The 22,298-nt window shown below is 36.5% G+C and overlaps 1 protein-coding gene across 1 annotated transcript; it reads left to right on the forward strand.

The window, feature by feature from the left end:
• The first annotated feature begins 9,344 nt into the window (after positions 1-9,344).
• On the forward strand, positions 9,345-11,379 carry LOC116169721 (piggyBac transposable element-derived protein 4-like). The gene is made up of 2 exons (XM_031485880.1): positions 9,345-9,774; positions 9,824-11,379. The coding sequence occupies exons 1-2, from the start codon at positions 9,474-9,476 to the stop codon at positions 11,281-11,283; spliced, it is 1,761 nt and encodes a 586-aa protein (XP_031341740.1). The 5' UTR covers positions 9,345-9,473; the 3' UTR covers positions 11,284-11,379.
• The last annotated feature ends 10,919 nt before the right edge of the window (positions 11,380-22,298 follow it).

A 22,298-nucleotide genomic window follows, 5' to 3' on the forward strand; every position in this document is an offset into this window, starting at 1 on the left:
TCTCCCACGAGACAAAATGGAATAGCATCAGCTATAATTTACTTTGATGTTGTCTTCTGAGCGAAATTAAAATTATTTCCAGTGACCGTACTTACTACTAAAAGCTCGAGTTTGCTTTTAGAGTATCAGAGATATTAACTTTTAGTATCTGTTAAATAACTTAAAGTAAAATAATGAATAACATCCGGAGGTTTTTGTTTTATTCATTCTTAAATTACGGCCCCGGAGGCGACGTTAATCTCTTCCTCTAATTATGTAAGTTATTTCTGACCGGCAGTACACGGAATGCGTCGTCGTCGTCGTGGTCGTCGTCGTCGTAAAAAAGTTTTCCATGCATTGCTTCCGGTGCTTTTAAAATAATTTCGTTGTTTTCTGTAGCTATTAAGGGCTCTCGCTCAGAAAATAACCACTTTGCCTTAGATGTTGCGAATATGTCTTCTAAATTGAATTGAAAGCATACGTTGACGAACGTAGTCTTTAATGTGATCATTTATTCATGTCGCTTACGCTCCATCCCCATTCTTCCCACTATTAATAACCCACTTTGCGCTTCACCTGCCGTAGACAGAAACGTAAAATGCATTTTCTTAAAAAGTCTTCGATGTAAACAAGATTATGCGATATATTTTATTGTAAATTCTTTAAAAGTTTCTGATCCTGATGTCCTGTTGGAAGAGGGATCCCAATGTTTGCTTATAAGCTATAATATCAAAACTTGGAAAATGTCCCCTCCGATCCGGTTGAGCAGATACTCGCTCTTGCGAATGCATAAATAATAAACGGCGTATCAAATATTCATGTTTTAGCAATGTTATGGTGTACGGATGTATCGGATGTCACTTCAGAAATTCAAATTTGTTATTTATTCTTTTTTCTGATCGGCATTACTCACACGTGTCAAGCGCGTTGGTAAATATTAAGTTTTTGGCGCATTCTTCTACGACCGTTTGTATTTATGGGTCCGAATAAGTTTCGATGATCCTTTATGGCCAACCCTAAATCACGAGACTTTGAGACTCGGTAGATTCTGATCTTGGAAATTACTTCGAAGTTGAAAATATTAGTCGACCGTAATAAACCAAACGATATCGAAAGTTAATGTTCGAGTTGAGTAAGATAATTGCTTCAACCTTCCCCACTTTATATAATAGATAATCTACCTCCGATTAATGAGATTCAATGCAATCCTTCGATTTAAATACCGAACAATAATACTATCATCCAAGGCATCCAACACCCACCAGATTCTGTTGTTATAAGTTATAAGCAAAACCTATGCAATTAGCTTTTTGAAAATTTGTAAAAGAGACCAATTTTAGCCAAAATATTCAGGTTTCATTCGATTCGTACGCACCTCGATACTTTCAACCTCGCTTTCAACGGAATATACGAGTGCATATTTATTGATTTATGCATAAATTTAATTAAATAAACCCTCTTTTAATTACATAAATAAGTGGATTTTCACTTATTTGAGTTTCTACCCCTCTGTAAAGTAATGAAATGCAAGAAATTGTAATTGTGCTCGCCATAGCCACAGTTTTAGTTCTAACAAAATTCTTCACGGCTAGCCTAAAAAAATCAGGGTCATAGCAAATGGTTGGACTTTTAAATTTTCAAAATCCGAATTTTTGCCTGAGATGTACTAACAATAATTCTACATTTCGCAAATGTTATTTGTCGTTAGTATAAGAAGGGCAATCCCCTCCCCCTCCTCGTTTTGATCGTGGCCTTGGTGAAGGAGATTCCTCGGTTACCTTAATCCATGTTCTTGTCCTAGCTTCGTTTGCAATTGAGTTGTTCTTGTATTGGTTGAAGTAAAATCGCAGACGATCAGAAAGTCTAAGTAAACCCGAACATTTTTACAAGTTCTGAAAATCCTCAAAATTAATTTAAGAGACAGAAAGATTGTAATTAATCTTTTTTATCGACCTACAACATTATGCAAGGTTTTTTGAATGCAAAACAAGGTTATAGGTATTTGCAAACGATTTTAAGACAACCACCCATTTCACTTTAACCAAGATAAGGAACCACATAAATGCAGCGACGGCGTCAGTGTTTCTGAAATAGGTGGGCACCAACATTGTAGATTCTTCAGCAAATAAAAAAAATTGGCATACCGTAACTAAACATTTACTTCGAATTCGATTATTCTCTAAAACAAATTTTAAAAAAAGTCAAAACTTGAGGCAGGGACAGTTGGGCACTTGGGTGGGCACTCTGCTTAACAGATTGAGCACGTGCCCACCCAGGCTCCCCCCCCCCCTGGCGCCGTCGCTGCATAAATGCAAGGTTAACATGCTTTCGAACGCGTTGGAAGAATCACTCTCGTAATTTGCACATTTGATTTTGCAAGGTTCACTTGTTTTTTTTTTCGAATGCGTTTGGGAAAAATTTACAGTGGTGGAGAATTGCGTTCTTAACTGTACCGTAAAAGGAATACTTTCTAATTGTGGCTAGTATCCAGATGTCTGAAGAATGGTACAAGGATCAATCAATTTCGAATTAATTTAAAATCTTTCTAGTTCTTTATTTATTTATGATTGTTCATATTTGGATTATCAGTCAAAGTCAGAAGGAAGCTGCGAAAAATGAAGGTGGAAGAGAATCCAAATATAACCAATATAAACAAGTATAAACTGTGCACAACTCTTGTGCAGATAAAGCGCATTTTTTTAACCGAAATAGCTTTTGTTTTGACATCACCAATGGCTATATTTCTTGCATACCTCTCAATCGCCCTTTGTGAGTACCCTCTTCCGACAATCCGTTCTTGAGGTATAAGGGAATATAACCGTTCACGATAAGAGGTCGAGGAGGAGGGCTATGGTTGGTAGAAATTAATTCCTTTCGAGACCTTTCATTAGAGTACCATGAAGGATAAAACCAGTTTCACCCCCCCCCCCCTCACGCAAAGAATAGCATATTTTTTTTAACTCTTAAAAATGCGCTAAAAAGGCGGACCATGGAAGGTGAGAGAGGTGTCCCTTCCCCTCTCGGGCAATACAGAAAGGGCAAAATTCCGACTACTTTCGGAGCTCCCAAATTTTGCAAAATCGTTATTTTTTAGCGAAGTTATTTAAAAAGATATTTAAAAATAAATGACACTGTTACGGCCACTTTTTTCCTCTGCAAGATGCTAGTTTTAAATGTTTAGTCTGATGTTTCGTCTCCGGTTAACCATCATCAACTTTGTATTTTCTTATGGAAGTCTTTTTAGCGCATTTTTGCAAATTTATTTGTAAAAAGTAGCTTTCAATCTCACTTTGGCTGGCTGGCTGGCTGGCTGACTGGCAGCAAATGTGGGCGCGTAGAAGAACTCTTGTAGGAAGGCAACGGGTGTACGTGTATCTACAGGGCCGTGAAATTTGTCAACCTTAGGGACATGGCCACATGATGTGGGGTTGGCGACATCTGGGCGTCATCCTCGAGCGTAGTATACTAACGTGAAGGTTTTTCAGTTTTTTCCTATCTTCTACTACAGTTTTGGTCCGATTCTTTTGAAATTGGTGTCGTCGGAAAGATGTTGTAAACGCGCACAACTCCTGCGTGGCGGAATTTTGTTTTTTTGTCCTAGGGGCGAAATTAACGACCTTTTGCGAGGCGCGCGCGCGTCTTCGAGAAGTAGTCAACTTCGGGCGCCTTTTACCTTCCGTTGCGAACTCACGCGGTTTAACGTTTCGTAATCTCGAATCGCTGTCTCTCTTTCTCGTGTCGCCAATAGAAGTGAATTGCGAGTGAACGGGACGTCGGAAGTGGGTACCGTCAAAGGGAATGTGGTAGCCCGCGACACGATCTTCCTGATGGTGGAGTCAAATCTTCAAACGCGAATTGCGGGTGAACGGAACGTCGGAAGTGGGTACCGTCAAAGGGAATGTGGTAGCCCCCGACACGATCTTACTGATGGTGGAGTCAAATCTTTAAAAGCGAATTGCGGGTGCACGCGGAAAGTGGGAAGCGGTTAGTGAATGTAGTAGCCTTCGACAAGATCTGTTATTGATGGTTGAGTCGAAAGTGGCTAATAGAATACTGATCTGCCACACAAAAATGCGCTGAAGTCCCTTCGATCTCAAACGAGGACTTTGATAATTTTTTTACTATTTATCAGTTGATAGGGCATTTTTTTCTGATTTCAAAAATGTAAATATCTATTTTTTAATAAGAAATAGCGGTTAATTCCTAAAAACACAAGAAACTACGCATATACTACCCGAGATACTACCCAAGACAAAATTTGCCAGGCAAAAAAGAAGATATTTTAACAATATTAAAAAAGTAATGTTTACATTTTTGAAATCAGAAAAAATGAAACCATCTGCTCTCTCAAATGACGCAAAAAGAGAAAAATTACTTCCATAAGAAAAAACAAAGTTGATGATGGTTAACCGGAGGCGAAACGTCAGACTAAAAATTTAAAACTAGCATCTTGCAGAGGAAAAAAAGTGGCTATAATAATGTGTCATTTATTTTGAAATATCTTTTTATATACCTATATTAAAGAGGATGTTCAAAAACGTGTCCATTTTCTTCAGTATAGGGGATTTACCTCGGGGTTCACTTTACAACAAGCAAGGTGATTTTGCCAATCTTCATGGATAACCAGATCGACATGAAAATAATTCAAAAAACTTAGTTATTTGAAGTACCTATTTTGGCTATGATGCATTAAGAACTTTTGTAGAGAATTTAATAAGCTGGCATATGGTATAATAATGTACACCCTACATATATAAAAGTTACATTTTTGTTATTAACTGAAAAATACGATACTGATTGGTTTTTTTAATTGCAGATTTTGATTCAGTAGACAATGTTGGTAATTTAACCGTCTTTCTGGAGACTTGAAGATTTAAAACAAGCTGATTCCTGTAGACAAGAAATCTGTAACTGAAAACCAGAAGCTGCACTCGGTAACTAAGCCGCTTAACTAAAAGCTGAAATGGAAGTCAGTGGAGGATGGGGGTCGGAAACACTAGAGGCTGACTATAAAACTGAAGATCCGAGAACGGGACCAGGCATCATTAATCACAAAATGGCAAAACATAAATGCTCGTATTTCACAGCAAATATTGAAGATTTAAAGGTCATCAGTTTAATACGATGAAAACTTTTCATGCATATCGAGATCATTGTATTCACAAGGATAATAATCACACATCCACTTAATTTTTCTTTACAAACTTGTAAGCGAATGCAACGTGATTATTTTTCTAGATCATTCATGAATTACTTGCGAAATTAACCTCCAAGCAGATAGAGGTTCGATTGTGTCTTTCACAACTTGCTATTTCTGTATAATCCACAAAAAAAATTGCGCCGGTACAAACGGTACATTTGAATTTCGCGAATTGTGAACCACATCCAACGAGCATTAAATTAAGGTACGCCTGACTGCCATCATTTGAGTGATCATGCACTATCGAATTCGCCTGTACAGGTATATCACGTTTCGATGAGCTTCGATGATGTAACTACTACCACTGGAATCATCCAACGACCTTGATCATTAGCAGGAAGTTTACAGTTAGGGTGGTTAACTTTTAGCGGAATACCGTTCATGATACTCATTCAATTGACGAGAACGAAATCGTTAATCGCTTGAAAAGGATTTACAAGAAGCGCGCTTCCATTCTAACAGACACGATAATTCCCTTTCTTCAATGAAGAACATAATACCAAAATATTTACAGCTTCCTAATAAATCGGCTTTTCGAGTAGGGTTGGAAAACCCTGTTCCGTGAAAACCATAACCAACTCTCAAATCCTGTGTTAACAAATGCCTCAATTGTTATACGTATGTTTTTTTGAATTGCCTTTCAACCCCTAACGATATTTATTTTTAGCATATTACAGGTAGTCCGCTCATCGCATGTTAAAAATGTAAATTTGCAACATATTGTGATTCACGTTCACTTAAATAATGGTTGATGAATAATCAAAAGCATGTACTGCAATCACTAAAATTGTTTCTGATACCTACCCATAATGGAACGAGTTGAAAATTGATGGCGAAAACATTTTGCGTTATTTCGAGTACTAGAAAACGTGATTTTTTCAAAGGGAAAGTTACTTGAATCGAGAGTATGGGGCGTGTACAATAATAAATCAAACACACAAGTGCAATTCTAGTTCAAAAATCTTACCTTATACAATCTCTACATTCGATAGATGGGAAATTTTTAATAACCACCAGACACTGACACATGTATTCACTCGCGACCGCGGCTGATAACATACTAATTTTGCAATAGGTACCTATATTCATTGTATTAATACACGAATAAATACAATGCTACATTGTACTGTTACGGAAGATAACCTCGAGGTCATACGAGGACCAGACATGTTTTCCGCATCATTATGAATTACAACAATTTCAAAAGCGGTCTTTTCTTTTGCAACAATAGATTTGAAAAAATTAAATAGTTTTACACTATAAACAAAATACATAAAAAAACAAGTTCTGAGTGTCGGTCGATGTACCGAATTTTATTCAATGTAAAAACCGAGTGGAAGCAACAACACCTAGGTGTTGTTGGTGGAAGATGATTTCTCGCAATTGCAGCATTTCGTCCACCATTTGCGATCCAAAAAAACCCATCACACAAATTATGTCCATTTCCATGGCTAACTCCTGCCCATAACCACACTGCTCGAAGTGCATCAACTGTGGTGGAGTTTGAGAGAATAGAAGTCACATAATTATATTGCCTTATTTGGAATCTAGTGAAGAAGAGGGCCTTGAAGCACGAGCTTTTTAGCATTTTTTAAATTTTATAAACACATACGAATTTGTTTATGATAGTAAAGCGACAACCAATAACCATCATGCAAGCAAAACGTCTTTTCGTCTCGATTTCGAAAATGCTCGTCAAAATTGTTATACGACTTTTGGACAGGGTGTAGCATCTAAAACTCGTAATTCCTTTACCATAAAAGATACCGAAGACAGTATTGGGGCCGAATTGTACATATTGTTGCCATGTTTCTATATTTTTTATCACCAGGAGCGTGCTGGATTCCAGTGGCGTATCAAACTTACGTTTTTTTTTAATGGAACACCCAATATTAGATTGCAGATTTGGAAAGTATTTGAAAAGTACTAATTTTTTATGTAACATGTTATACTTTAAAAATTTCCCTTTTTTCCTCAAAATTTTTTGAATGTTTTTTTGAAAAAAACTAAATCGCGCCGGTGGCGGCTAAGTTTTGAATGGAGGCACTGTCACATAATTTTGTTAGGTACTTTATCGAACAAATAAAATTTTTGATTGACCATATTTGTTTCAATTTCAAATGGCACCTCCCCTAAACAAATTATAACTCTGGTTAGCCGAAAGAACAAAATTCCCACTGATACTACACATTCCATACGAAAATTTCAGAGAAAAACAAGTTGAACCGATTAAAATATTCTTCATATTGTAATATAAACTGAAATTCTTTAGAAATATTTTAAATGGTTTTTAAATTTTCTTAAGCGATCTTTTCCATTTTCCAGTGTCGAGATATCTCTCACACGGACGGAAAAACGGCCGAAATAGCGCATTTTATTAAAATGTGCCATAATGTATTACTGGGAATATTACAAAATAAATAGTAAACAACATTCTCCTCATGTGCGCTTTTTGGGTCAAACTTAAATTAGTAAAATCAAATTTTTCCTTCACTAAAGGCGGGGACCTAACATGATTTTTTGTTGGCATGCTTAAAATACACAAGGGAAAATCAAATACATTGTCAATTTTAGAAAAAAAAATGTTTGCTCCACCGTTTCTGAGAATAGGCCCAATGGTGGAATTTTTTAAAAGCAACAAGCTGTATATTATATCGTTAATTTGTTTCCTTTCCTGATTAGATTGATGTATTACAACCGATATTTTTTTAATGTTAGCCATGAAAATTAATGAAAACCTTATTTTTTTACTGTTTATGGACATTAAGATCTACAGGGTGTTGTATTTAAAAAATAACAGCATTGCGCCAAACGTGCGTGGGGTAAAAAATTTTTTGACTACGCCACTGAATTCTACGCAAAAATATTTAAAATTTTTACCTTTTTCCTATGTTACATAAAGTAATCAGATATGACAACATTAATTTTTTTGTTTTTACCTTGTATTTCACAAACAAACGTAAATAGATTCTAAATGTGGTATTAAAAGTATCACAAAAAAGTGGCAAAAGGTCGCGAGAAAGGCAAATCTCTATCTTTAAAAACAGCTGAGATACAATGGGAAAATTGACGTAAACTGAGTTTGTTAAAATTATTAGATGCCCAATAGCAGTAATTTGGCATAAATATCGCATTTGTCAGTATCTACCGCCACGTATTTTGAGATTGTAAATGGAGAGGCTTCTGCAACACTCTATTTACGACAATAAAAGTGCTTATAACAAAGAAATTTGTTTACTAAGTATTTATTTTCTAATATTCTGATTCAAGTACATTATGGCATATTTTTTGCGCATTTTTCAAGAAATAAAATGAGCTATTACGGGCGATTTTCTTTCCGTCTGTCAATCCGCGTGAGGGACGAAATCTCGACACTGATCACTGATATCTAGCAAAACATACTGCTTCGTCCTGTCATATTTCATTTTTGGTTTTGGTGAAATTAGTAAAGCCAAATCTTTATTCATTTACCAATTTCAACGGAGAAACTGTCTTAGTCAATTTTTGGGAACGCAGCAAAAAGCGCTACCGCAATAAATAGGCCGAGGTAAGATACTAATTAATATGCGTATAAAAATGCGCTTTTAAGTACAGATGCTTGAGGTATAGGTAAGTAATAGAAAAAATCGTTGAAATGTGCATTGATCCCGGATTGATCATTCTTTCTTTTCTATTAATTTGGGTATGTTACACAAAAATTGCGGAATTTCAGAATTCTAAACAAGAAATCGAAAAAAATGCGCGGGTGTAGATACGTACCTTTATTAAGCGGAAGAGCAAAGCGATGATGCAAGCTTTAGTATTGGTTCATCGCAATTGAAATTGTGTTACTTTTGGATTAAACCTCGTACACGTTAAATTACAACTATCCAATACCTTGTTTATTGCCCTCACGTGAAAGAAGTATAAGAACGTAATTACTTTGTTATTATAAACTGTGCCAAGGTTAGAAGACGAGTTTATGTAAAACGCATTCATTCAAGTGGATGGTAAGGTAAATAAAAGGAATCTTATAATAAATTTCGGACAGGTAAAACTTGCATAATAGCCGGTTGTTCCCTTTGTACCTGCTTACGGCTTTTACGGATACACAACAAAGATAGTGCTGGTCGAATGTTGAAAGATAGAACCACTGCTTTTGTTCGTGAAGGCTGCAGACATCTGCTCGTCTCAATGCGCATGGCACGGATCCGTGCCGCATCAATTTTACAGCACACTCCAGTACAAAGCGAATGTTGGGATAACGAATACGTAGTTTGTGTATTGCGCCAGTGTTCAGTTTATTACATTTAAGATGAGCAGTGACGGCGAGGGAGCCTCTGATATGAAAAAACCTAAAAGTGAAATAACAGATGAGGTATCAGCATCGGGAATTTGCTCACATAAAATGAAAAGTGACGAGGAATGTGCCCCCGACAGCAAAAATCCTAAAGATGAAGCGTTGTCCGATGAGGAGTGGGAAACGCAGTCGGAGTCGTCTGGATCGGAAACTACCGAAAAATTCTGTAGTGAAAATGAAAACTTTTCAGATGACGATGACTCAAATGACTCCATCTCGGACACTAGTGAGGAGGATTTTGAAGAGAGCGAAGAAGGTACCAACATCTTGTTATTTTTTTATCAATTACTAATTTCACGTTACAGACGAGCAGGAAGAAGATGATGCCACCGCGTCCAAAGCTGCCACCCCAAACTGGTCAAGCGAAGTCTGCGAGATGAAGGCTTTTGATTTTTTAAAATCCGGCCAACTTCTGCTGGAAATTCCCGCCGATCGGGAGCCAATCGATTATTTTCGGGCGATTTTTGACGATGAAATTTTGAATTTAATGGTTACCGCGACAAATCAATACGCCGAAGAGATGCTTTTATCACCTGGACAATCTCGAATTACTGAATGGAAGCCGGTCACACCGCAAGAAATGTTGATATTTGTCGCTTTAGTTCTACACACGGGCACACTCAAGCTCGATCGCCTTCGGGACTATTGGAAGGACAACCGACTATTTAATTTGAAAAGCTTTTCGCAACACATGGATCGTGATCGGTTTCTTCTACTAATGGATTGTTTAAGTTTTTCCCAAAAGTTAGAAGAACCATCTACGGACAGACTACATAAAGTACGTCCAATGATCGACTTCTTTAATAACAAGATGGCCGCCACTTTCTACCCCGATAAAGAATTGTCACTAGACGAACCGATGTTTTTGCAGCCGGGACGTTTCATATTCCGCAGTCACTTCCGAGACAAACACCTGAGATACGGCATCTACCTGCATACGTTGACAGGACCCCATGGTGTAATTCTGAAGCTCTTCTTGCACCCCGGTTACGCAGGCAAAGCTCGCGCAATAAAAGTCGTACTAAAGCTCCTCGAAAACTACTTAGACGTTGGCCATTCCGTCTATCTAGACAAATATTACAACTCATACGCGCTGGCCGAAGAATTGGGCCGTCGCAAAACCCACTGCACTGGCCCGTTGAACACGCTGAGGAAGGGCAATCCCAGAGACGTCGTCAAGAAAAATCTACAAAGGCGCGAAAAGGTGGCCGCGTACTGCAATGGTATCATGGTGGGCAAGTGGAACGATATTTTGTACATTTCAAACGAACATCCGAACCAAACGACCAAATTCACCGACCGAAGAAATCGTACAAGACAAAAGGCCACCCCAGTTTTTTACTACAACAAGTACATGTCTGACTACGACCACTGGGAGTTGATAGACTCGCATTATCCATGCAGCACAATAACCCTGAAATGGTACAAAAAGTTAGGAATCCACTTCATCCAGCTTATGCTGATCAACGCCTACTCATTGTACAAAAAATACTCGCAGCAAAACGCGCAGTTTTACCATTTCAGGTTAGCGGTACTCAAGAGTCTACTGAGCACGGAGGAACAAAAGCCTCTCAAACCGAGTCCCAAACCAGGACACGTCATATCGAAGATTCCATCGGTGAACAAGAATGGCGAAACGAATAGGAAACGCTGTAGGGTTTGCTCGCAAAATAAAGTTAGAAAAATGACGATCTACCACTGTGCAGCGTGCCCAGATCAACCCGGATTGTGTGTAGGCGAATGCTTTGACACTTTTCATTCGTAAGATACCAGATGTCAGTTTTGTTCTTGCATTTACTCTTATGTCTTTCGTTTCATGTATCTAAATATGGAGCATTTGGGAAAAATATATATTTCTTTAACTCGGAATTACTTTGCAAGACTGCAACCAAGTAAACCAATGCAGTACGCCATCAAGTATCGGGTGATCAAAAAGAACTGCAGACACTTTAAATTGGGCGCTTTAAGTTTTTAATGGTTTTTACTTAAGGAATTGGCAAACATGTTTAGAAGGTATTTTATTTATGCATTAGTGATTAAATTGATCCACCACTGCTTTTAACATAAGTGACATTTAGGTATGTTACCAACTTTATAAATGTTTAGTTCTCCGGGAAATTCAAACTGTCCGCACTACTTTTCGATCACCCGGTATATATAAGCTCAACTCCTTGTGACGTGACCCTTGGCAGTTTCTTTTCGTTCTCCCGAAGGACATTGAATACAGGTCAAACTAATGGAAATGCAGGCGCTTTTGTTTGATTTCAAAATTCCATGGCATTACCGACTTTCTAAACGGGACAGTTTTTAATTTTTTAATTTATAAAATAGGAAACACCAATAAGTATTTTTTTTTCTACAAAAAACCTAAATAGACTATTTCTAAAATAATTAGGGAAACCAATAATCGGAAATTTAAAAATTACCTACTATTGAAATTTCCATGGTGCGTTCTTCAAGTCACCACAGGGTATATTAAAAATAAGTGCTCATTGTGTTCTAATGTACCTTTAATCTTATTCAAAAATTTTTTACACATGCACTTTTGTATGTTGATTAATCAATAACGTCAAAATAGAATGTTCGTTATTGACATGCAAGGCCGCAGATCGTAAGATGTAAGCTCCATATAAATAATTAACATAAACAATCCGACAGCGTCGTCAGGTCGTGAGACATCCGATACAGCTTTACAAAATTTACAACTCGGCAAGAAATACGAGTATAATAATATTGCATTTGTGGCATTTCACGAGACGTATTCCTTTTCTGTTTTAAATTTAGTCAATTTGTACAGGGTGATTCAAATTCGTAGCTCACCATTGGCACCTCCGTAACGATGAAATACAAAGTAGGTTAAATGGGAGCAATGTTGCACCTTTTTGTGGCTAAAAAACATTTAAAATTTTTCAAAAATTTGAAAATAATTGAGATACCAAAAAACCCAACATGACAAATTTCGTTTTCATTTTCCCTAGCTTAAACGGTCGGAAATGCACGGTTCTCGTTAGTACCTTTTATGGGCACTTTTTTTTTGGAGAATCTGAATCTGTTATCAGAATTTCTATAGATGTAAAAGCTACAGGCTACTACTTTTAACCTATTTTTTTATGAGCGCCATATTGGATTTTTACGGAATGAGATAGAAGACAACAACAAAAAATAATGACGTGTCACACTATACTTTTACATACAACATTTTATACAGTCATTCTTAACGAGAGTCAGTTAGAAAGATTTTGAGAATCTTTAAAAATGAAACTAAACTGATAAGTACCCTAAGGGTTTTGGCACATAATGAATTGAACTAAAATATTTTCAATATGGCGCCACTTCCGCAAATACAGCAAGTAGCCATCAACTTTGTTATTTTTAATAATTTTATAATTAATTTTCGGATTGAATCCATAGATATGAAAAGAGTCATATGAGAAGACAAAACCACACAATGAAGAATCGTTCAAAATAAAAACGACATGTTAAATAAAGGTTTAATTTAATTTAATGAAGAAACTCAACAATTTAAAAGATATCAAATAAAAGTAACAAAAGTAGCGAATATCTACATTTGACGTTTTAAAATCTGTTCAAATATTCCTCCCTCTTGGTTTAAACATGTTTCTAGCCTTTTTACTCGCCTTTTTATGACATTTCCATGAGTTGCCCTTTGGATCTGTTGAGGTGTTAATGAATTAAGTGTCTTATCAGTTTAGTTTAATGTTCAAAGGTTACCCATATCTTTCTAACTGACGAAAATTTCAAAATCAGAAAAATCCACGAGTAACTAGAACTTGCTGACTCAACACGACTATGATGGGGATGTATTCAAATGAATTTCTTTGTGTCCCCTATCTCATTATGTAAAAATCCATCATGCGCCCTCATACATGGTTGGTACATACTTGGTAGGTACAATGATGTGTATGTACAGGGTATACTAAATTGCTTGTTTTCGATGTTGGTTTTGGCGATATTTTGAGAACTAAAAGAGATAGAGTGTTGCGGTTTGCACTTCTTGTAGTTACTTTTCAAAGCTCCATAGATTAACGATGTCAATTTTGACGTATGACTTGCAGCGCAAAAGCCCAAAAATGCAACAAAAAGTTTTTGCTTTATAACTCACTTATAGATATTTGGGGGACTATCAAAAAAGTATAAAAAAACAAACGTTATGTAAAAATTTAGAATTAGAAAGGGGGTATTTTATATTTTCCATAGCCTGCTTAGTTTTTAAGATATAGTACCAAAGTTTCTTAAAGTATCCCATAAAAATTTTTAAAAATTAATTTGGAACACCCTATAGCTATACAAATGACGAGGTGCCTTTATTTCACTAAATTTTGTCTACTACATCACATAATTGATCTCTAGAGAGGTTTCGTTTTCTATGGATAACATTGCGAGACTACTTAATCTGCTTTTGCTCATTGTAGAGCGCATATAACAGGTGGGCGCACAGGGAGCTAACACCGGCCCTGTTGACATGAATAGCAACGTTTTTACTAAATTCTCCACGGTTTCTATCCTTAAGGTACAGTTTTGCATAATTCAACAAAGTAAGTCCATTGGTAACTCAAATTGGATTCCATTTATGATTTGAATGACGTTATTTTGTAATTGAACAATTGTTTTTGAATTACTTTTCTGGAAATAATCCGTTTTTTAGATGTTATTTTCACAACATAATGGTTATCGAATGTACAGGGTGGTTCGAACTCGGCTCACCATTGATATCTCCGTAACGGAGAGAGATACAGTGATGGTAAACAACCCATTTAAAATTTTTGAAAAATATTTGAAAATATCTGAGACTATCACCGAAAAACTCAAAATGTCAGATTTAGTCTTCATTTTCCCTAGGTTACACGGTCGGAAATGAACGGTTTCCGTTGAAACCTTCTATGGCCACTACTTTCTTATTTCCTATAAATGCCATATTGGATTTTTACGAAATGATGGAACACAACAAAAAAAAACATTTAAGTGCATCGGCATTCATCGCCATGTTGATTCAGGAAGATCTAGTTACCAGTGGATGTTTTGTTTAAAAATAATTGTAAAACATTTGATTTTGAAATTTTTCTTGTAAAAGTATAGCGTGACAAGTAATTATTTTTCGTTTTTTGTCCTCTATCACATTCCGTAAAAATCCAATATGGCGTCCATAAGAAAAAGTCTGTAACTTCTACATCTAGCGCGTTATGGAAATATGGATAACAAATTCAGATTCTTAGAAAAAATTATCAAAATCCTCGTGTGGGACTTCAGCGCATTTTTGTGTGGCAGATCAGTACTCACCACATTCCCTTTGTCGGTACCCACTTCCGACTTGCCGTTTACTCGCAATTCTCGTTTGCAGTGTTTACTCAGTAAGATCTTGTCGGGGGCTACCATATTCCCTTTGTCGACACCTACTTCCGACATCCCGTTCACCCACCATTCGTGTTTGAAGTTTTGAGTCCACCATCAGTAAGATCTTATGGTTCCCTTTGTCGGCACCCACTTCCCACGTCCCGTTCACTCGCAATTCGCGTTTGAAGTTGCGACTCCACCATCAGTAAGATCTTGTGGAGGGACACCACATTCCCTTTATCGGTATCTGCTTCCGACTGACGGCCCGTTCACCCGCAATTCGCACTTTGGATTTCGCTAAAAACCCGCCACAAAATTTTTACCGCAGATTAAAAGATACGTTTTTACAAATAAATTTTGCAAAAATGCGCTAAAAAGTTCCCATAGAAAGTGCTAATGAGAACCGTTCATTTCAAGCAGTTTAAGCTTTAAGCTAGGGAAATGGTTTTTTGATAATATCTCAGTTACTTTCAAAGACCAAAAGCGTTTTCAAAAAGAGGAAACATTGTCCCCATTTAGCATTTTTTCAAAAATTTCAAATGCGCTTTTTTAGTCACAAAAAGAGGCAACTTTACCCCCATATAACATATACCCCCATATAACATATACAGTATCTCTCACCGTTACGAAGATCTCAATGATGAGCACCAATTTGAACCATCCTGTACTTTAACCCAATATCGATGTTTTTGTTCTAATTTGCACACAATTTCTTATTTTCATTTTGCAAATCGGACACACATTGTCTGAAAGGGCATTAAAAATTTTGCTTCCTTTTTCAACCACATACTTATGTGTAGCTGTATTTTCCACCATGACAAATATAAAAACTAACTATCGAAACAAACTGCACGTTTCATCGTCATTAAGGATGGCAGTAAAAAACAAAATCCGAACCCGAATTGATAAATTGGTATCTATCCAGCAGGAAGCAGAATCAAGGCAGCCACTAGTGACTATAACTTTTTTTTACATTTTTTTTTTTAATTTTGATTTTCTGGTTGTTTTTAAGCTTCTAGTGACATTGAAAACAAAAATAAAATACCCATAAAATATTTATTTTGCCACCATTCCTTTTACAGTTTACACTTTTACAGTACTGTTGAGGACCGCGAAAATTTTTACTCCAAAAATTGGGATCGCCAGGCAAAAAAGGTTGAGAAACGCTGGTCCAGAGTACGTTTCGTACTATTGGCGTTTCTTTTCCAGTTTTTTCCCAACAACCACAACAAATACAGAGGATTAGAATTAGCTGATTAGACTAGGTTTTTTCGAATGCTCTTTCTGATTTTGAAAATATATTCCTGTCCCCAGTTGGCACATCCATGAGCAGGGGTGGGAGAAAAAATTCCAGATCCGAGAAAATTTGGTATTATGGTATATTTGAAAATCAAACTTAATTTTTGAAAATTAAAAAAAAATGCCTTTGGTGTGCATTCGACTAACACACATGCGACAAGATCGAGGGTGGAAGTGTGAAAATTTTTAAATCACTAAAAGTTAAAAATGTATAAGTGTCCTTCTTTAATGAAAAAATTAAACTTTCAGTTTGTAGGATCCCACCCTGTATACATTGCGTTCAAGATAAGGATGTCTATCATGGGGATCTTCGAAACATCATAGAAGATACGACGATGGCCAGGCTAAATTAAGGAAAAGTTGCGCAATAAAGAGTTATTATCCTGCTGATGCAAAGCAAACAAGCAAATTCGCATTACTTCCGATAATGAAAAACCAAAATTTGCGGATTTGGTTTTTAATTTATTCTGATGTTATTTGAACAGATACAGAAAAATTCCTCACCGTTTCTCAGAAGTTTTGCTACTTGCCTTGACTCCCACCAACTGTGTATATCTATATATGCATTTACTTACTGTTACTATTGCTTAAACTTGATAATTTTACAAATTAATGTGCTAACTAATTTTTTTTTTATTTATTAATCGCACGTCAAGGTTTTTCTCAGCCGTACTCTTTTTCCTTGGCAGTTACTCTTTTTTTTCAAGAATGCGGCACATTTTTCCAAAATGTTGTTTTGCGCATGCGCAATGCCAACTTTCTTATTTATGACAGCGTTTAAATGAAATTTTATACATAGGCATTTGGCATAAAGGCAAATCTAACACCAGTTTCCAAATTTGGTTTTGCGCATGCGCAATGGTAACTTTTTTATTTATGAAAGCAGTTAAACGAAATATCATATGTAGATACCTTTAATGAAACTAAAACTAATACCGGTTTCAAAATTACTGTTAACGCATGCTGTATGTTTTATTTATGAAGGTATTCAATTAAATTTCTAATGTAGACAATGGGCAATGCTATTTACGAAAGCATTTATAAAAAGTTCCATATGTAGACACTTCGAATAAAAGTGAAACTAATGCCCATTTCAAAATTTGTATGTATATGTATACGCTCCACTATTTTTCATTAAACTGAATAGACTTCGACAATAGACGGCTCATTTGAAAGAGAATGGGGTAAGGATCTCGTGCCTACCGGTATTTTTTCCTGGTCCTAGCATTAATATTATTAGGAGGAAAATACGCTCTCGTCATTTATGTTTGTATAATGACTTTTTAAACTTGTTTTTCTTTTTTAGTTCATTCAGATCCTTCGACTGTTCAAATTCCTCCGATCCATGTTTCTTTTGATTCTTCATTTTTTTCGGTTTTATAGACTTCTTCCGGTTCTTCAAATTCCTGGTCTTCGAACTCTTTCAATACTTCGGCTTATTTCGATTCTTCGGTTTGAGTCACATTGATATCGCTTACAGGTTTAATAACACATTTTAGATAATCAAATCATGCATGGAGATGTTTACAAGAAGCATTATGGAAATCGGAGTAATTAAGAAAATGTTAATTTTGCCATGGTCTCACTACAGTAGAGGGTTGCGTTTACTTGTTAATACATGCCTTTAGATGTTATGCATTAATTTCCAGCATCACACGTTCAAATAGATCGACTGTGGTTATGAGGTAATTCACCCAAAATTGCGCCTGAACAATAACGTTTTATGGTAACGAAAATACTACTTATACAATATCTTAACTATTAATAAAGAAATGTGGAATTTCCTCAACTCTGGGACCGGATAAATTATCCAAATTGTAAAGGACAGCTGTGTCAGTTTCCCAGAGATTAATAAAATGCCACAATGGCGTAGGGATTTATGCATCCATCCTATGCAGATTTGCTGAGAAATGAACGCGACATGGCAAATAAACTTCACGACAAACTTACTCAATTTTACATAGAACACCAGAACGAGCGCAGATTGCAATCTGACAGTTCCTAATATTCATTAGGGACTTCGTAATACGTAACTCAAGGTGTTGCCATTACTCCAGAGTGATGTTTGAATCGTGATTACCCGAAATACCTTCCTCTCAAACTTACCTCACTTACATCCAGAAACATTTCCCTTAATAAAATGTGTTGTCAGAATGTGAGCGCGAGCTCTAGGGATACTTAAATTTTTTATCAGCAGTAAACATAAACTGAAGAGGAGAACGCGCAATCCCGCTTTTTATTAGACAAGCTTAAAAGCCTCCTCCAATGATGTATTACTTCTATCGAACGAAACGGAGGAATCCCGAAACTAATTAAATCGACAAAGCACAACTGGCGCGCAAATCAAATTCCGTCGAGTACCTAGCGATTCATTTTCGACAATTAAAACGTAATTTAACTCGCTTCGTTCAATATTTAAAATCGGCTTAATTGAAATTTAACAAGTGCCTCGCCTTTGGCTCCGCAAAAAAGTTTAAGGATATTATGAAACTTTCTCGAAAGCGCGCATTGGAAAACAAACAATGAAGAACTTTTTATACGGGAAACATCACCACCCGCGGACGGTAGCTAATTTGAAATTTTTAAATTAACGACGACGTATAGGGAGCTTTTGAAAATTGTAAACCGGGAAGTTTATTTCTTGTCGGTAATTTCCGAAGCGTGCTATGGTATTGAAAAATTCTTTACATTAACAAAACTGTCATTACGAAACCTGTAGCATGGAACGGGAATTGAAGAGGCATTATATACAGAAATTAAGTATAAAGTAGGTAAGTACATTTCATATGCTTACCAAAAGTAAGAAACTAGCAAATGACCTTTGAGGTAGTTCAAACGATGAGCTTTTTCGACACCTGGGGCGTCCTTTAGGATTATGATTTTTGCCGGGTGCGACTTTGAACTTGAGGTCATGTTTTCTGGTTTTTTGAAGGCGCTCCCCATAGTTTCATAACTATTTCTAAATATTCGAATTTTTTCCAAAACCTAGAGTCCTAGACACTTCCAACATTACCCGAACATTTTCAGCATGCCATATATCCGTCGACCAGCATTCCATTTCGAGCCATATCCAAAAGTACAAAACCGTTTTTTAAATCTCCTACACATCATTTCTAAGTATTGTATCCGAAACATTAACAAAATTTCTACATTTCTAAAATTTCAAAAAATTTCCAAACAATCTCAATACTTCCTAAATTTCCTCTTAGTAAATGATAGTTATTGAATAAAGCAAACCTTTAACCTATTAGTGCTATTTTGTAGGCAACGGTAAAGTTGCCCCTTTTTGTGACTAAAAAACGCTTTTGAAATTTTGGAAAATGTTTTGAAGGTAACTGAGATATCACCGAGAAACCGAAAATGTCAAATGTTGTTTTCATTTTCTCTAGTTTAAACGGTCGGAGATAAGAGGGTTCGCGTTAGCACCGCCTATGGGCATCTGAATCTGTTATCAGAATTTACATTGCTCGCTAGATGTACAGTGTGTGCTATTTTGGTTGAGACCCCAGTGTAGCTCAGCTGTTTTTAAAGGTCCGCCCCGGACGCTTCTCGAAACTTAAGTTAATAAAACCTTATCTGCGGTCTACAATGAGCAAATGCAGATTAAACAGTCTCGCAATGTTATCCCTAGAAAAATAAATCTCTCTAGAAATCAATTATGTTGACGTAGTAGACAAATTTATTTATTTATTTATTTATTATCCCTCTCTTGTTCTGGGCCCTCGACATGCTTGCGCCCAATTATAGAGTGACCCGCATAACGCTTTCTTAGGGGTGAAATAAACGCACGTCGTCATGTGTACAGGGCGTTCTGAATTGCTTGTTTTCGATATTTTTGGGGGATATTTTGAGAACTAAAAGAGAGCCGTGAATCCCACTGTGTTCAGGATGTGTTACCATGGGGGATCTCCGAAACCATAGAAGATACGACGATGGTCAAATTAGGAAAAAGTTGCGCAATTAGACAGTTATTATCATGCTTTAAAGAAAACCAGAAAATTCCGATTTCTTCCGAAGATATGCTAGGAAAACCGAAATTTGCCGACTTCTAGATTTATAGAATTTAAAATGAATCAGATAAATGAGCAAATTCAATATTAAAATACTGTCATTTTGAACATTTTCTGAAATATGAACTGCATGTTTTCCGTATTTATCTCAATTTTTTTATTATCAAACATGCTGATAAGTATGTATTCTTCTAATTAGAAAATATAAGGAATTTATTGGTGCAAAACAATATTGCAAATAACGCAAAAACGTTGTATTACATTTTTGGACTTTTGCGCTGTTGCCACGTTCGCTCAAGTCGAAAACAAGCAATTTGGAACACCTTGTATATATCTGTTTTCATGGTACCTTATAACAGTTTGTTTCGTTCCCTATGTTTCTTCCGTATGTATGGTTGGTTGCCTGTTAGAATACAGTACAGATTCAATATTTAAATTTTAAAAACCAGTATTGTCCTTGTCCTTGTGATAAAATTCCTTTACCTTTTATCTTCTTTTCCGGTCACTTTTGATTTGACAATCGTCTGTCCTGCATGGGTTTTATCAATACGCTTGAAAATTTGCATCCCTTAATTATTTAAGGATCTCCAAGTTTATTGGTGTTATATTTCAACTTTACTATCCATTGGAAACGTCTTGGTAGCTCTGTGGTAGTATTTTTGGATTTTCGCTTTGCGGTTCTGTAACCACATGGGGGTTGGCGTCTACTTTTAGCTCGATTACCACCTTAAGAGGTATGTTCTATTGCTTTTTACCTTCTCTTATATGTTCCTTACAGCTTTTTGTGTGGATTGTTGGTACGTCCAATGACGACATCCCGTACCTAAAAGTTAGGTGTATTTACGTCACGTTAGTCGTGAACGTACCCTCTTCCGTGTGTTTTCTCTCTCTCTACGACTGATATCTTGCCGACCAACGATACCTGGATCACCGGTTACATTCCGAGTCGACGTGCTATCCTGCCACTGTCCGTTTAGTGTAACGGAGTAACCACTACAACCAGCAAAGGAAGTAGATGTCCGGTAGCCAGTCCTTACCTCCAGCTTGATCGTCCTCACGGGCAAGGTCAGACCGTCTCTGTGTGTGTGTCCTAGTGTTGTCCTACAATCTTAATTATAATGAGGTTACGTTCCTCTATTTATTTATAAAACAGTACTTACATTTGACCTATAATTTTGTGTACCCAACGATTCTTTAATTTATGTTATTATTGTAAATCTTTCCGGTTAACATAACCACTACTAGCACTGTCACTTTTTGTCGCTATATGTAAACAATACATCTGTCATACCTTGACAACAAGTAAAAGTGTAAGGAGTACACCAAGGAGCACCCCAAAATTTCCTTGTTGTAGAATACCCGCTGTCAGGTGTGTTTTAGGGTACCCGTGTAAAGAAAAGGCCTTTTTATTTACCGCCAGGTCCCTTTGCGTCATTTACCTTTTTTTTGGTTTATTTATGAAATTGGTTTATATATATATATTCAACATCACTTGGTTGCGACCCAAACAAAATTTCGCTGTACCGTCGTTCATTTCCCTAACCTTCTTCCTTCTTCTTTGCATTTAATTTTAATTTTAATGGCCGGATTATTCCATTTGTGAATACTACGATTTATTTATGAATTATTAAAATTTACCCAAACGTAACTGTGGTACATTTATGGTCGTATTTACTTGTTTTGTTGCCTATCCTTCTGTATTCTCTTTCAGGATTTTCTGTGTTTAGTCCCTTTCCTTCCTTTTCCTTTAAAACACAGTGGCGCTTCTTGTCAATCTACCCCCGCGAATCCCTGAGCTGAGTGACCATCGCCTCCAGAGTAGAGCTAGACCGGAGCAATACCGGTCCTGGTTTGCGCCGAAACCAAACCGTTATAACCTACCTACCAAGCGGTTACTTAATTTGATGGAGAATGTGCTCAGGAGAGGGGAGCAATTTTGGTGGTCCGCTCCGAGCACCAGTAGTAGACTCCACCACTGATCACAACCTATAATTTTTTATATAATTATATATCGCAAATAAATTATTTTTTTCAAAATTTTCAAATGATATGTTTCTGCTGTCAGCCATTTTTATTGATTGGTAGCTGCCACGAATACAATAAAAAACACAATCTTCAT

The sequence above is a fragment of the Photinus pyralis genome, unplaced genomic scaffold (genome assembly GCF_008802855.1).
Source record: "Photinus pyralis isolate 1611_PpyrPB1 unplaced genomic scaffold, Ppyr1.3 Ppyr1.4_LG4, whole genome shotgun sequence".
Classification (NCBI taxonomy): Eukaryota; Metazoa; Arthropoda; class Insecta; order Coleoptera; family Lampyridae; genus Photinus; species Photinus pyralis.

Excerpts from the sequence above, each read along its gene's own strand:
- LOC116169721 (XM_031485880.1), top strand. The coding sequence starts at position 9,474 with ATGAGCAGTGACGGCGAGGGAGCCTCTGATATGAAAAAACCTAAAAGT. Across the intron at positions 9,775-9,823 it reads TTTTGAAGAGAGCGAAGAAG|ACGAGCAGGAAGAAGATGAT; the intron begins GTACCAACATCT and ends TTCACGTTACAG.